This window comes from Chamaea fasciata, unplaced genomic scaffold (genome assembly GCF_029207755.1).
Source record: "Chamaea fasciata isolate MVZ Bird 193981 ecotype frontalis unplaced genomic scaffold, bChaFas1.0.hap1 SCAF_21, whole genome shotgun sequence".
NCBI classification, from domain to species: Eukaryota; Metazoa; Chordata; class Aves; order Passeriformes; family Sylviidae; genus Chamaea; species Chamaea fasciata.
This window is the reverse complement of record NW_027094106.1, coordinates 4,947,892-4,962,571: the sequence shown is the minus strand read 5'-3', so window position 1 is coordinate 4,962,571 and position 14,680 is coordinate 4,947,892. Positions and strand designations below refer to the sequence as shown.

General features: G+C 62.2%; 2 protein-coding genes across 3 annotated transcripts; both read left to right on the top strand.

The window, feature by feature from the left end:
• Positions 1–109: 109 nt before the first annotated feature.
• Positions 110–2,369, top strand: LOC136299742 (uroplakin-3b-like protein 1). Its single transcript, XM_066201634.1, is given in 7 exon segments — positions 110–157; positions 159–411; positions 934–1,080; positions 1,172–1,403; positions 1,495–1,571; positions 1,874–2,003; positions 2,121–2,369. Coding segments are annotated over 7 exon segments (993 nt in total). The 3' UTR covers positions 2,227–2,369.
• A 2,001-nt stretch (positions 2,370–4,370) lies between these two features.
• Positions 4,371–14,330, top strand: LOC136299737 (ras GTPase-activating protein 4-like). Of its 2 annotated transcripts, XM_066201624.1 has the most exons (20): positions 4,371–4,499; positions 8,599–8,655; positions 9,035–9,148; positions 9,412–9,473; positions 9,591–9,720; positions 10,368–10,449; positions 10,606–10,737; positions 10,815–10,906; positions 11,164–11,287; positions 11,389–11,542; positions 11,829–11,893; positions 12,090–12,202; positions 12,273–12,459; positions 12,685–12,822; positions 12,913–13,236; positions 13,315–13,452; positions 13,531–13,666; positions 13,742–13,862; positions 13,956–14,014; positions 14,157–14,330. In XM_066201624.1, exons 1-20 carry the CDS (start codon positions 4,435–4,437, stop codon positions 14,276–14,278), a joined length of 2,415 nt encoding a protein of 804 aa, XP_066057721.1. In that variant the 5' UTR covers positions 4,371–4,434; the 3' UTR covers positions 14,279–14,330. The 2 variants fall into 2 exon arrangements, with proteins under 2 accessions (XP_066057721.1, XP_066057722.1); XM_066201625.1 differs by lacking the exons at positions 11,164–11,287; positions 11,389–11,542 and having other exon boundaries at positions 10,606–10,906.
• Positions 14,331–14,680: the final 350 nt, after the last annotated feature.

Below are 14,680 nucleotides of genomic sequence, written 5' to 3'. Positions count from 1 at the left end.
TGGGACTGTGAAGATGAGAGACCTCAAAAACCACGTGGGGCCCTGGCTTGGTGGCACTTGGTGTCGGTGTGGGGGGCACTTGCTGCCACTGGTGGGGTGTGTGGGGCACATGACCACGGGATATCCCCTCCTGCCCACGGCCAGGGGGGAGCTGTCACCCAACCCACGCCCCAAACGCAGCGGTTCTCAGCACGCCTCGCCGGCGGGCGCTCAAACAAAACAAATGCTCCCGGGGAAACGAGCCCAACCTGTTTGCCACGGGGCCGCTGCAGGAATGTGGGCGGTTGGTGACCACAGGCGGGTCCCACCGGGACGCGGAGCCTCAGCGCCCGCACTCCCGCCCTCGGCACGCAGGCGTCCGCACCATGATCCCGCTGCTCCTCCTGCTCCTGCCCGCGGCCCACGGCATTGGTGAGTCCAGCCACGCCATCGGGATGGGATCGGGATTCCCCTTGGCACTGCGGGGATCCCCTGTGCACGGCACCAGGACCCTGCTGAGGTGTAGGGCTGCTGATGCCCCCCCTACTCTGGATCCTATTCTGGGTGTCACCTCTGCTCTCCGGTGTCTCTGATATTGGTTGACTGGCACGCTGTGGGTTTCTCTGGTTCAGGACCCCCTGTACCTGAAGGAGTAGGGCAGCTGCTGCCCCCACCATTCTGGGTGCCACCCCAAGTGTCCCTGCTGTCACCTACCCATGTCCTCTGGGAGTCCTGCACGGGTGTTCCTCCCCCAGCTGAGAGCATGGAGTGTCTTTGTACCTTTTAATGAAACCTATTTTTGAGCCCAGACTGGGGGTGGGAGGGAAGCAGAGGCCCCACTGCTGAGACCCCAGGGTTCAGCTTCCTCCTGTCCCTGTCCCCACCCGGAGCCCCGGCACTGCGGCCGGGGGGGATCCACACCCCCCATCACACCCCCTTGGCTTCTCACCGCAGCCCAGCTGGGCTACAGGCCAGCCCTGACCACGGAGCCCGTGCTGGAAGGGGTGAGGACCGCCTCCACCTTCGTGGTGGACCAGCCCCGCTGCGTCTTCGAAGACTACGGCAACGCTGTCATCTGGCTGGTGGTGGCCCTGGAGCAGGGTAGGTGGGAGCAGCCCCGGGCAGGGGGCGTGCAGGGGGTGTCCCTGTACCCCCCGCCAACCCCTCCTCACCCCCATCCCCACCCCTGCAGCCGCATCCTCCTTCAACAACACCGAGAGGCCGGGGACTTCCGAGACTGCATTCCAGGGCTTCCCTGACCCCGTCCGTGCCTACATGACCCTCAATGCCACCCTGGGCGCCTACCCCTGCCCCAAACCCGAAGGGGAGATCGCGGTGCTGCGGGTCGGCAGCGAGACGAGCTGCACCCAGGATGAGAAAAGACCCACCTGCAATGGCCCCCTGCCCGTCCCCGGGCCCTACCGGTGAGCCTGCTCGTGGGGACCTGCCTGCCTCAAGGGCTGCCGGCAGCCCGCTGGCTCACGGGACCGTGGCCAACCTCCCTTCCCATCTTAGGGTGAAGTTCCTCGCCCTGGAGGGCTCTGTGCCCGTGGCTGAGACAGCCTGGTCGGTGCCAATCACACTGAGAACAGGTACCTGGCTCGTCCTGTGCCCCACCCAGCCCACAGCCATCGAGGGGGGATACAGGGTGGTCCTGGGCGTGTGGGGTGGTCCCAGGGGGCTGAATGCTGAGCAACAGTGGTTTGGGCTCCTGTGAGCAGCTGGGGAAACTGAAGCAGGGCTCTGCCGTGGGTCTCACTCCTATATGGTGGCACGGTGTGATGGCACGTTGTGTTGGCACACACCAACACACTGTCCCCCATCCGGACCCCCTGAGCCACTCCGGGGTGTGGATCCCTGCCTCCTGCTCCCTCTCCTCCTGCTCTCTCCGCAGCCAAGCCATTCAGCAGCATCTCCACGGCGGGCAGTGGGCACAGCGCCGACATGATCGCCATCACCACCATCCTCTCCATCCTCTTCGCCATCCTTCTGGCCGGACTGGTGGCCATGCTCTTCTTCTGGGGGTGAGTGCCACCAACGAGTCCCACCCAGGGTGCTGGGCGCGCAGGACCGGCGTCAGAGGGTGACGCCGCCATCCCTTGGTCACCACCCTCATCGTCGCCCCCGCCTTCCCTCCCCAGCTCGGACTCCTGCGGTAGCAGCAGCACCTTCAGCAAGCCGGAGTCGATGACGGTGCGGCGGTACAACACCCACCACGTCTATGACCAGCCGGCCGCCCGGCTCTGAGCCCCCGCTGCCCCCCGGCACCCCCCGCGCCCCCCGGTAAATGAGGGGCTAAATGTGACCCGCCGCCTTCCATCCCTGCGGGTGGCACGGGCCCGGGAGCCGCCACCCGGGATGGGAGCAGGACATTAAAGGCTTTTCCGCAAGCTTTGTGCCCGACCTGTGCCGCCTGTTTGTGACTCCAGGGGCCTCCTGGAAAGCCCCACGGTCCCTGAACCCCCCCTCTGAGCCCCGGCGCTGGGTGGGAGGCAGCGGCTGCACGGGGCAGGGTGTGGCCGGGGGTGCTCTGGGGTGGGACACATTGTCACACCCAGCTTGGTGATCTTTGTCACCTGTGCCCACTTCAGATGGGGAAAAGTCCCCTGGGTGTAGGGCAGCGAGGGGAGCCTGACCCCCCCAGCCCTGATGCTGGGGTGAGGGGCAGCGAAATGCCCCGTGGGGTGGGGGTGGTGAGTGTGGGGGGGTGTTTCCCCAATCTCTTTTGTCCTACAATGCTTTCTCCCTGAGCAAGCCCAGAGGAGGGGCTCCCACACCCCGAGATGACTCAATCCATCCAGGGGGCAGCTCGGGTTTCTCTTGAGAGCCATGAGATCCCAAGAGGAGACTAGCGTCCCAGGGTGTCGGATCCGGCCCCGGGGGTGTCCCTGAGCCTGTTCTGGGGGATGTGGGGCTGATCCTGCCCCGGAGGGTGTCCTTGATCCCGATCTGGGGGATGTGGCCGATCCTGCCCCGGGGGGTGTCCTTGATCCCCATCTGGGGGATGTGGGGGCTGATCCTGCACTGGTGAGGAGTGGGCTGGGGGGGAGGGGAAGCTGATTCCAGCAGCTGGAAGAATCAGAATCCATCATTCCTGATCCTACAGCAAGGCGTGGATCTCTTATCTCAGGGCTATGGGTGACGAGACCCCGCTGGCGCTGGAGACAATCCCGTTGTGGGTGGGGTCAGGGCAGGTGTGTGTGTACCTGTACACATCACACACAAACACTAAAAGCCCCGTTTTTCCCCCGCAGGCGCCACGCCAAGGGCAGCATCACCCTGACGCCCCAGGGCGGTCACAGCGCCCTGACGGGGTGTCCTTGTGCCGCCCGGGAGGGGTGCTAGCAACCTGCCCCCCCGCTGCCGGAGCCGCCTCCGTGGAGCCCGGCCAAGGGAAATCGAGCAAATCCAGCGATTAACTCCTGCCGAGATCAGCGTGGGAGCAGCGCAGGGATGGTTCCATCCGGCAAACGCGGGTCCTCTCCGCCCTACACCCCGTGCCCCGAAATAAAACAGCTGCTTCGCCTGCAAAGCGCTCCGAGGGCTGTGGGGGGTTTGTCACCTGCCACCTGCGTGCGTTGCTGGAGGTGGGACGTGTGGCCCCGACCGCCTGTGGGGCTGGAGCTGGCGCACGGGGGGCTCGTGGGATGGTGCCGGGGAGTACCCCTTGTCCCCTTGCTGTCCCCCTGTGCGGGGGAGGCAGAGGGGCAGCGCTGTAGGAACAGAGCAGCGTGTTCCCAGCGTGTCCCTGCAGTGTCCCCATAGTGTCCCCGCGGAGAAAATGCCAAGGACCATCCCGGCCGGCACAGCCCTGAGCCCCAGCTTTGGGTGCCGAGTCCTCGAGCCCAGGCGGGTCTCGCCACGGCGGGGGGAGTTCCCCGTCCCTCCGCTGGTATTTAGGGGACCAAGCACCCAGAAATGCCACCTGTCCCCGGGTGTGCTGCAGCCGGGAGGCGCAGTACTTTAAAAACAACAACAAAAAAAATCGCATAAAAATTAATAGAACGGTGGAGGTTTGGGATGCAGAGCAGCGCGGCCGACGCTGCAGCCCCCAAGGTTCGGGGGGCCGCGGAGGGGTCTGGTGTGGGTTTGGTTCAATCCAGGCGGGCACCGGGCCGGGCGGGCGGTGCCAGGGGCTGAGGGGCACCGAGGGGACCGAGGGGACCGAGGGGACACAGCGTGGGGACCCCGGCGGGACCCCGGCAACGCGGGGAGCCCGGCCCCGCCCACCTCGCACAGGCCGCACCCCCTGGCCCACAGCCCATAGCATCACCCAATGGGCGTCGCGGATGTGGTCCAGGCCACGCCTCCTTTCCCCGCCCCCCCGCGCTGATTGGCGGCCGCCGGCGCCGGCCCGCACATGGGCGCTGTGCTCGGGACCGCGGGTTCGAGGCCGCGCTCGGCGCCGTTTGCCTCGGCTCGGCTCCGCTCGGCACGGCTGCCCGCCCGCCCGCCATGGCCCGGCGCAGCGCCCTCTCCATCCGCATCGTGGAGGGCAAGAACCTGCCCGCCAAGGACATGTGAGTGCCCCCGCGGCGGCCGGGAGGTGTTCGGGGCGGGGGCATCCCGGAGGGACTCGCCGCTTTCCCAGGAGTGCTGCGGGGTGTCCCCCCAACAGGTCCCTGATGGGGACACCACCCTCAGGGTGGCCTTAGAGAGTCCTCCCTGCTTTGGGAGCTTGCCCAGAATGGTTTGGGCCTCCCCCCCAGCAGTGTATGTGATTTATGGGCTCACCCCCAGGTGGCTTTAGGATCCCCTTTTGGGGTATCACCCCTTGGGGTGTTCCCTCCAGGGCGGCTTTGGAGTCGCCCTGCATTGAGGATTCCCCCCAGGGCAGCTTTAGGATCCCTCCGCCCCCCAGCAGTGTGTTTACTTTGGGGGTTCCCTTCAGGGTAGATTTGGGGTACCCCCCCAGCAGTGCATCTACTTTGGGGGTTCGCCATAGGGTGGCTTTGGAATGCCCCTTGCTCTGTGGGTTCTCCCAGCGTGGCTTTGGGATCCCCCTTGCTCGGGGGGTTCCCTTCAGGACATTTTTATGTGCCCCCAGCAGTTCTTAGCGCTTTGGGGGCTCCCTCGGAAATCCTGTGATTCCTCCTCGATTTGGGGACACCCCCCGGGATGGGGTTGAGGTTTCTCCCCGTGCTGTGGGATGCCCCCAGCAGTTTTTTGGGTACCCCAAGCTGTGCTCCCTCTCTAGGGGCTCCCCCTGTGCTGCCATGGGGCAGAGCTGTCCCCACCACAGAGGGACCCTCGCAGGGACCCCCGGATGCGCAGCAGGACCCGCTACATCCGTTCCCAAAGGAGCAGGGGCTGCCCCGTTCCCAGCCCCGGCTCCATCCCACCTGGCTGAGGTCCGGGGGGCAGCCCTTGGATCGGGATTTCCCTCCCAGAAAATCTCGGTGTTCTCCTCATCGCTCTGATCCTTGTGGGTCGGGATGTGGGGACAGCACCGGGTTGCCTCCAGCCGCCACCAAGGCAGCGGGAAGCTGCTGAGGAGCGCTCGGCAGCCGGAAAACCAGAAAAAATCCCTGCAGCCGTCATGGAAAAAGAGGATAAACAAGGAAAGAAACATGACTTTCCTTTTTTTTTTTTTTTTTTTTTTTTTTTTTTTTTTTTTTTTTTTCTTCTTCTTCTACTTTTTTTTTTCTTTTTTTTCTTTTTTTTCTTTTTTTAAATCCCGTGTGTCAGGAGGGCCTGATTTTTAAATCCCTTGGCACAGCTCCCCGCCAGAGCTTGACCCAGCGTGGGCAGGCGCTGGCTTTTGGGAGGCTCTGGATTTTGGGAGGCTCTGGATTTTGGGAGAGCCGCAAAGCCGCCGTGCCACAGCGCCTGGAGCGGAGCTTTCCGGGCCGGTGGCTTTGGGACGTGGCGCTGGGCTGGGACAGCGGGGAGGGAAACCCGAGCGCGACCTTGGCCGTGTCTGGCCCCGGCCCCCTCCCCGCAGCGCAGCGCCTCAGGGGATCCGGTTCCCTGCCCTGGCACGGCTTTTGGGATCGCTGGTTTCCTCCGGGGAATTCCCTCTGCGGGGTGTCCCCGCTGCACGGGCAGCTCAGACCCTGCTGGCAACAGCCAGGAGTGATGGAGCACCCCCAGATCCCCATGGGGAACCCCCGGATCCCTCAGGATTTGGCATAGGGAGTGATGGGAGCTGAGGCTGCCAAATCTTCCCCTCATCGTTATCCCAGGATAGCAAGGGAAAGGGTCTACCTGATTTTTTTTTTTTGAATGGTCTTTAATTTTAAAATTTACTTTATTTAGTATTGATTTTTTAAATGTGACATTTAATTTCTTTTATTTGCGCTTCTGTTTTATTATTTATTTATTCTATTGGATTATTTTGATGTTAGGATAATAAATAATGCCAATAATCTTTAATCTTTAATTTATTCTAATCTATTCTATTTTTATTTCAGTATTTTCCCCGTTTTAACTTTTTATTCCATTATTTATTTTTATTTATTTTTTTCTTTCATTTTTGCCCTTTTTCTTCTTTGTATTTCTTAATACTCGTGTTTTATTGTATTCTTTTATCTTTAATTCTATTTTAATTTTTTTATTCAATTTTTCTTTTCTTTTTCTTACGTTTTGAAATTCTATTTTCCTTTTATTATTTTATTCGATTTTTCTTCAATTTATCATCCCATTGTTCCTTTCCTATTTCGTTCTATTTTTTATTTAAATTTTTATTCATTTCCTCACCACCCCCCAGGGCCAGAGCAGCACTGCTGCCTACACCAGTTAATTTTTAATTCCATCCCTCCGCGGCTCCTTTGCTGCCGGAGTGGCGGCTGCGGGTTCCTTTCCCCCCCCCCCCCCTTCCCCCAGCCCTGCCTGGGCTCATTTCCTCTTTCCAAAGCCCGGCCTTCCCCTTTCCAGCTCCTTTTCTGCACCCAGCCGTGCTGGGGTGGGTGCCTAAGCCAGCCCCGCACCCACCGAGCCAACAGCGCCACAAATCCCTTGGCGACATCCCGGGACAAGGATGCTCTGCAGGGATTTCTCCTCATCCAAAGGCTGCGTCTGGCGCGGCAGCTCGGGCACATCTGTGGATTGTGCCCATGCTGTGTTTGAATCCCTGGAAAATGCGATGCCCGCGTGGTTTCCCGGCACCCTGCGTCCAGGAGACGCGGCGGTGCTGGATGTCCCCACGCTGGGGACAAGGGTTTGCGTTGCCGGGCGCAGCTGGAGCGGGCAGCTGTTCCCTTTCCGCCTGCCCGCTCCCGGCATCCCCGATGGTTTGCACAAGGCAGGAAATGTCAGCAATGCGCTCCGCTTAATGGCACTTCACCCGCGGCTCTCCTCAAAAATCCTCTCCGGAGGGCGCCTGGGATGGAATGGGAGCAGGAGGCAGAGAGCGGCTCTTGGCAACCTGCTGCATTCCCGGCCCCTCGGGGCCAGGAGGATGCGAGTGCCTGGGAACAGGGATGTTGTTGTGGTACCCGGGATGCACAGCCCAGAGAAATCCCTGCGGCCGTGTTCAGCAGGGCAGGGAGCCCCCAAACCCTTTCAGTCCCCTCCAACCCTGCTTGATTTCCCCAAAACTCTTTTCAGTCCCCCTCAAAACCTTTTCAAGTCCCCTCCAAACCTGTTTGATTCCCCCAAAACCCCTTTCAGTCCTCCTCAAGACCATTTCAATCCCCTCCAACCCCTTTTGAATCCCCCAAAACTCTTCCAGTCCCCTCCAACTCCTTCAGCCCCTCCTAAAAAAACTCTTTGGATTCCCCCAAACTCTTTCAGTTGTCCCCAAAACCCTTCCAATGCCCCCAGCAGCTGCTTCTTAGCCTCCCTGGATTTGGGATGTGAAAATCACTCAGTGCCTGTGGTCCCCAGGCCCCCACCTGTGCACCCTCCCTTCCTCCAGGACACTCGTGGCTGGCTGACAGTGCCACTGGGGTTGGTGTTAATGAGTTATCCGTGCTCCGAGCTGTCCCGTGCCAGTGGGATGGGAGCCACAACCTTTCCATGACCTTGGCCAGTCCCCAGGTCCTGGCTCCTCTGTCCCTGGCCAGAGTCCCCACCCCTGACCCTGTTTCTGATGAAGCTGTAAAACCGTGATTACTTCTTGGCAATGGTGACTCAGGTTGTCCCCAGGGAGGAAGCATGGGCAAAGCACGGTGGTGGCTGCCCTTCACACCCTCTGCATCCCTGGGGGTGTCCCTAGGGGTGTCCCCATCCCTGTGGGAGTGTTGGGGGTCTGGGGTCACTCTGGGGCTGGAGGAGGAGGCTGCTGTGGCCTCATTCCTGCAGGTGCCCGAAGCTGTTTTGGGGAAAGGGTGGGGTTTGTTTGCTCCTTGCCTTCCTGTGTGGAAGAGGAAAAGCCACTTCTGGCAGCCAGCAGGACACAGCGGCCGGACACGGTCAGGGAGGGGTGTCCCCGGTCTGGAAGCCAAGCTGGGGTCACCCTGTGCTGGCAGCTGTGGCCAAGTCCCCCCGTGGAAGCCTTTGGCAGCCTCAGTCAAACCCCAGCCTCCCCCTCAGGGCTTAGTCTCTACAAAGGTCTCTGTTCTGTGGGGTTGTCAGGGCTGAAGGCTTTGGTGACCCGTGGCCATGAGAGTCCTGTGGGTTGGGTGGTGGCCAGGCTGTGGCTGGTGGCACTGACAGAGCTGTCCCTTGTCCTTCTAGCACAGGCAGCAGTGACCCGTACTGCATCGTGAAGATCGACGATGAGGCCATCATCAGGTGAGTGGCCCACGTGCCTAGCTGGTCCCTGAAACTGTTGGAGCCCCAAACCTTGCTCCTGGCAGGTGTCTCCATCTGCTGCAGGCACATTATTGTTAAGAGCATTATTTCTAATTCATTATTATTCCCTGCTTTGGGCTGGGATGCGCCTGCAGACACAGAAGAGTCCGAACAGCTCATGGTTCCCTTGCCCTATGCCCCACCCCTGTGTCTTGCCAGCCCAGAGCCACAAGACAGGACAAGGACAGACACTCATCCCTGCCCCAGCTGAGGCTCCCAAACTCTGGGTGCTGCCCCCAGCTGGGAAGGTCCCAGGGCTGGGGAGTACCCCAGAGAGGGAGCCCTGTCCCCCCTGTCACCAGTGCCACCTGCCCCACAGGACTGCCACGGTGTGGAAGACGCTGTCCCCGTTCTGGGGGGAGGAATACGAGGTGCAGCTCCAGCCCGGGTTCCACAGCATCTCCATCTACGTCATGGACGAGGACGCACTCAGGTGTGCTGGGGACTCCCTCGGTGCCTTTGGCTCCCTGCATGCTCAGCCCTGCTGGGGACACCGGAGAATCCACCAAACCTGGCCACGCTGCCCTGGGCTTTGGGACACAGAGGGGTGAAGTTATCTCCCAAGGATATTGGCCAGCAGAGGGTGACTGTTGTGCTCTACTGTGGTGGCCCCAGTCCAGGATTCCCCAAAGTGGGGACTGTCCTACCTGGGCACCAATCCCATGCCGTGTCCTGCTTCCCACTTTTGTTTTCCAGCCGTGATGACATTATTGGGAAGGTCTGCATCACCCGGGACATGCTGGCAGAGCACCCCAAGGGTAGGGGAATGAGTGGCTGGGGGGTCCCAGGAGGGACCCATCTCCCACCCTTTGGACAAGCTGGTCCTGAGGGGTTCCCCAATGACCCTTTGGTGGGGATCCCCCCTTTTCCCACAGGATACAGTGGCTGGATGAGCCTCAGCGAGGTGGACCCTGACGAGGAGGTGCAGGGGGAGATCCACCTGCGGGTGGAGGTCCTGGGCAGCCAGGGCAGCCGGCGGCTGCGCTGCTCCGTGCTGGAGGCCAGGTGAGAGGGGACACCAGGGTGACAGGGGCTGTGTGTGCAGCTGGGACATGGGTGGTGAGTCTGAGCTGCTCCACGGCTCAGTTTACAGAATCACAGAATGACCAGGTTGGAAGAGACCTTCAAGATCGAGTCCAACCCAGCCCAAACACCCCAACTAAACCCTGGCACCAAGTGCCACAACCAGTCTTTTTTTAAACACATCCAGGGATGGTGATGCCACCACCTCCCCGGGCAGACCATTCCAGTGCTTCATCACTCTTTCTGTAAAAAACTTTCTCCTAATATCTAACCTGTATATCCCTTGGCACAGCTTGAGGCTGTGTCCTCTCATTCTGTCAGTTGCTGCCGGGAGAGAGAGACCAACCCCACCTGAGCACAGCCACCTTTCAGGGAGTTGTAGACAGTGATGTGGTCACCTCTGAGTCTCCTTTTCTCCAGGCTAAACAATCCCAGCTCCCTCAGCCATTCCTCACATTCCTTTGGGTGCAGAGCATCCTCCTTATCACCCAGCGAGTGCTGGGGCAGGGTCTGCCTCATCTGTGTTCTTTGGGACATGTAGCTTGAGATTTCCTGAGAGGGGAGTGGGTGCCACGGGTGCCTGTAGGTGGTTTTGGAGGTTGTTGGTAAATTCCCCCTCTTCTGGCCAGGGATTTGGCCAGGAAGGACCGGAATGGTGCCTCTGACCCCTTTGTCCGCCTGCGCTACAACGGGAAGACACAGGAGAGCACCGTGAGTGCAGCTCCAGCCATCCCCAACCTGCTGAGGCTGCAGGTGGAGTCAATCCATGGGGAACCTGGAGCTATCCCTGTCCCCCAGCATCCCCAGCTTGCTGTCCCTGAGGGATACACCCACCCACAAGAGGGGACAAAGCTGTTGCCTTTGCAGGTGGTCAAGAAATCCTGTTACCCGCGCTGGAACGAGACCTTTGAGTTTGAGCTGGCCGAGCCCGCCGGGGAGAAGCTCTGCGTGGAGGTTTGGGACTGGGACCTGGTCGGCAGGAATGACTTCCTGGGCAAGGTGAGCCCCAAACCCTGTCAGTGCTGCCGGGTCCTGCCCAGCTGCACTCCCAGCTCTCTCCTGCCTTCCCCTCGCAGGTGGTGTTCAGCATCCAGGGGCTGGAAGTGGCCGGGCAGGAGGAGGGGTGGTTCAGGCTGTGGCCGGACAAGTCCAAACCAACACAGGACGAGTGAGTTTTGGCACAGGGTGCTGGGGTGTGCTGTGGTGGGGTCAGAGTGCCCTCAGTGGCATTAGGGAGGGGGGTTTTACTGGGAAGCATCATCACTTCAGAGAGGTAGCCTGGGGTGTTTGGCCACCTCTTGCTTGGTGAAGTTTCCTTCCTTCCTTCCTTCCTTCCTTCCTTCCTTCCTTCCTTCCTTCCTTCCTTCCTTCCTTCCTTCCTTCCTTCCGCCCACCCACCCACCCACCCACCCCGTGCTCCTGCAGGCGCCGGGGCAGCCTGGGCTCGCTGCAGCTGCAGGTGAAGCTTCGGGATGAGACGGTGCTTCCCTCCCACTGCTACCAGCCCCTGGTGCAGCTCCTGTGCCAGGAGGTGAAGTCGGGGCGCCAGGTGAGGGGTCTATGCCCAGCCCTGCTGGAGCACCCACCTTTCCCAACTCTGTGGGCTCTGCCTGCCTCGGGCTGTCACGTTATGGTGCCTCTTCCCTCCAGGATGGCCAAGTGCACCTGGTCACCCTCCTGGACGAAACCACCACGGCTGAGTGCCGGCAGGAGGTCGCCATCAACTTGGTCAAACTCTTCCTGGGCCAGGGGCTGGTCAAGGAGTTCCTGGACCTGCTCTTCGAGCTGGAGCTGGCCAAGCCCTGTAAGGCTGGAGTGGGCAGTAGAGCTGGAGGCTTTCTCATCATCTCCTGAGGCTGCAAAACCTCCAGGGCCTTTTGTGGGGATTTTTTTGGGAGTGATGGTTGAGGCTCAGCCATCACTCTGTGGAATCTGTTGGGTTCATCTCAGCAATTCATGGGCTGGTTAGGAAATCCCCACAACCCCCATGGAAGTGGCCAGGGCAGAAGGGCACAGCCTCTGGGAATGACCCCCATGATTGCATTGCCCAGGGCCATCCCCCAGGCCATGGCCTCTCTCCTGTTTTTCAGGTGAGCCCAACACTCTGTTCCGGAGCAACTCTCTGGCCTCAAAGTCGATGGAGTCCTTCCTCAAGGTGCCACACCACCCAAACCCTGCTCTTCCCAGGTCATCCTGGCCCTGGGCTGTTCCCAGGAGAAGAACTGGGAGGGCTGGTGTGTTCATGCCTTCCCCTGGGGTTGGGAGGCTGGAGGAAATCCCTTGGGTGACCCTGGGGGTGTCAGGTGCCAAATCTGTGGCCCATCACTGTCCCCTGTGTGGCCCCTTGGCAGGTGACAGGGATGCCATACCTGCACTTTGTCCTGGGACCCACCATCACCCGCGTGTTCGAGGAGAAGAAATACGTGGAGCTGGACCCCGGCAAGGTGGAGATCAAAGACGTCGGGTAAGGGCTCGTGGGGTGGCAGGGCAGGGGTGGCCCCAGCGCGGGGGGGTGACAGTGACAGTGCCCGCAGGTGCTCGGGGCTGCACCGGGTGCAGACGGAGGGCGAGGTGATCGAGCAGGGCCGACAGCACCTGCAGTCCTACTTGGGCGAGCTCCTGGACGCCATCGTCAGGTCGGCCCCGGCGTGTCCCCCCCTGATCCGCGCCGCCTTCCGCCAGCTCTTCCAGCGCGTCGGGGAGCGCTTCCCGCAGCACCAGGTCGGGCCGTGGCGGGGGATGGTGTGGGCTCAAACAGGGACACCCCCAGGGGGACGGGGCTCTCTGGCTGTGGTCACTGGGGTCCCCTCTTGGGCAGGGGGGCAGCGAGCGGGGCCGCGGTGCGCCCAGACAGCAGCCCTGGACAGCGGTGCGTCGCTGTTCGTGGGGTAGTCCCACGATGGGAGAGACCCTCACGTGTGTTCCCCACCCCCTCGGTGGTCACAGCACGCCAAATTTGTGGCTGTCACCAGCTTCCTGTGCCTGCGCTTCTTCTCCCCGGCCGTGATGACGCCCAAGCTGTTCCAGCTGCGGGACGCGCACGCTGACGCGCGGACCAGCCGCACGCTGCTGCTGCTGGCCAAGGTGCGACAGGGGACACCGGGCCGGGGCTTTGGGCCACCTGGGGACAGCCGGGTGTCCTGGGGGTGACGCTGCCGCCCCCGCGGTCCCCAGGCCATCCAGCTGGTGGGGAACATGGAGCCGGCGGCCGGGCGCGCCAAGGAGACGTGGCTGTCCCCGCTGCTGCCCGCCCTGCAGCAGGGCACCGCCCGCATGAGGGACTTCATCACCCGCCTGGTGGGCACGGAGGAGGACAAGGGCGAGGAGGAGGGTGAGGGGCGGCCGCTGGGCCCCCCCCCGGCCGTGGTGAAGGAGGGGCTGCTCCTTGTGCACAAGACACGGGGCAAGGGGCCGCTGCTCGCTGCTGCCGCCGGCAAGAAACTCCATTTCTGCCTCACCGGGGAGTGCCTCAGCTTCGGCAAGAGCCCCAGTGCAGAGGTATGAGGGTGCTGGAGGGGCACGGGGGTGGCAGCGGGGTGGCACTGACCCCCTCTGTGTGTGTGTCCCCTCCGTCAGCGCATCGGTGCCATCGCCCTGGGCGACATCCTGGCGGCCGAGAAGGTGGAGGAGAAGAGCTTCGGCAGCTCCCACGTCATGCAGGTGGTCTACATGGCCGCGGGCGGGCAGCAGGAGACAGCCTACCTGCAGTGCAAGGTGCGGCGGGGACTGCGGGGTCACAGCCCGGGCAGTGTCACAGCCCCGAGGTCCCTCTGACTGTCCCCAACCCCGCAGTGTGTCAACGAGCTCAACCAGTGGCTGTCGGCCCTGCGCAAGGTGTGCGGCAACAACCCCCGCGTGCTCCGCTCCTACCACCCCGGCGTCTTCCGCGGGGACAAGTGGAGCTGCTGCCACCAGCGGGACAGGACAGGTACAGGGAGGTGGCCCCGGAGCCCCGCGGGGGTGCTGGGGGGTCCCTCCGTGCGGTGACACTGCTGTCCCGCAGGGTTGGGATGTGACCGGACCCGGCACGGCGTCACCCTGCAGGACTGGAGTGACCCCCTGGACCCCACGGTGGAGGCTCAGCGCCTCTTCCAGCACCTCCAGGGCCTCCGGGGGACCCTCAGGTGAGTCCCTGCCTCCGGGACACCCCCTGCACCTCCCCTGCAGCGCCTTCTCCTCCTGCCACCGGCCCGTCCCTCTCCTCCCCCTCTCCCCAGGGAAAAGTACTGGGAGCTGCTGGAGCCGGAGGACGCCCAGAACGGCCCCCGGGGTGAAGGTAGGTTTGGGGTGGGGGGTTTTGGGGTGCTGTGGGGAATGTTCTGGTTGGGGGATGTCCCCAGGGGTCACAGGGGCTGTGGTGGTTTGGGGGTGACCCCAGGGGCGCTGTGGGGTCTCACTGTCCCTCTCCTCTCCCGCAGACGCTCCGCTGCCCGAGGGGCTGAGCCGGCTCCTGGCGGCGCTGGGGGAGCTGGAGCGTTGTCACCGCCGGGCGCAGCCCCCGCAGCCGCCGGCCCCGGCCCTGCTGCAGCTGCAGACGTGAGGGAGCCGCTGTCCCCGCGGGGCCCTGCCGCGGCAATAAAGGCACTTTGTACCCCGCAGCCTTGTCCCGTCTGTCTCTTGGGGATGGGGACGGGCACTGGTGGTGCTGGTGACAGTTACACTGGTGACATCTCTTAGGGTCCTGCTGGTGGCATCGCTGTGGCTCTGCTGGTGGCCTGATGAAAGCACTGGTGGGGGTTCTCTTGGTGTTCTGATGGTGGCCCAGGTGCCACTGCGTGATGTCCCTGCTGGTGCCATTCCTGATGGCCCAGCTGCTGCTGGTGGTGGTTCTGTCGGTGCCATCACTGGTGGTTCTGCTGGTGGCCTGTTGTTGGCAGTGGTGACATCCCTGGAGTCTCTGCTTGTGGCCCTGATGGTGGCACTGCTGGTGTCACCAATGCCC

Coding starts and splice junctions, on each gene's coding strand:
- LOC136299737 (XM_066201624.1), top strand. CDS start 4,435: ATGGCCCGGCGCAGCGCCCTCTCCATCCGCATCGTGGAGGGCAAGAAC. Junction 9,149..9,411: donor ATGGACGAGGACGCACTCAG/GTGTGCTGGGGA, acceptor TTTGTTTTCCAG/CCGTGATGACATTATTGGGA. Junction 12,460..12,684: donor AGCGCTTCCCGCAGCACCAG/GTCGGGCCGTGG, acceptor CGGTGGTCACAG/CACGCCAAATTTGTGGCTGT.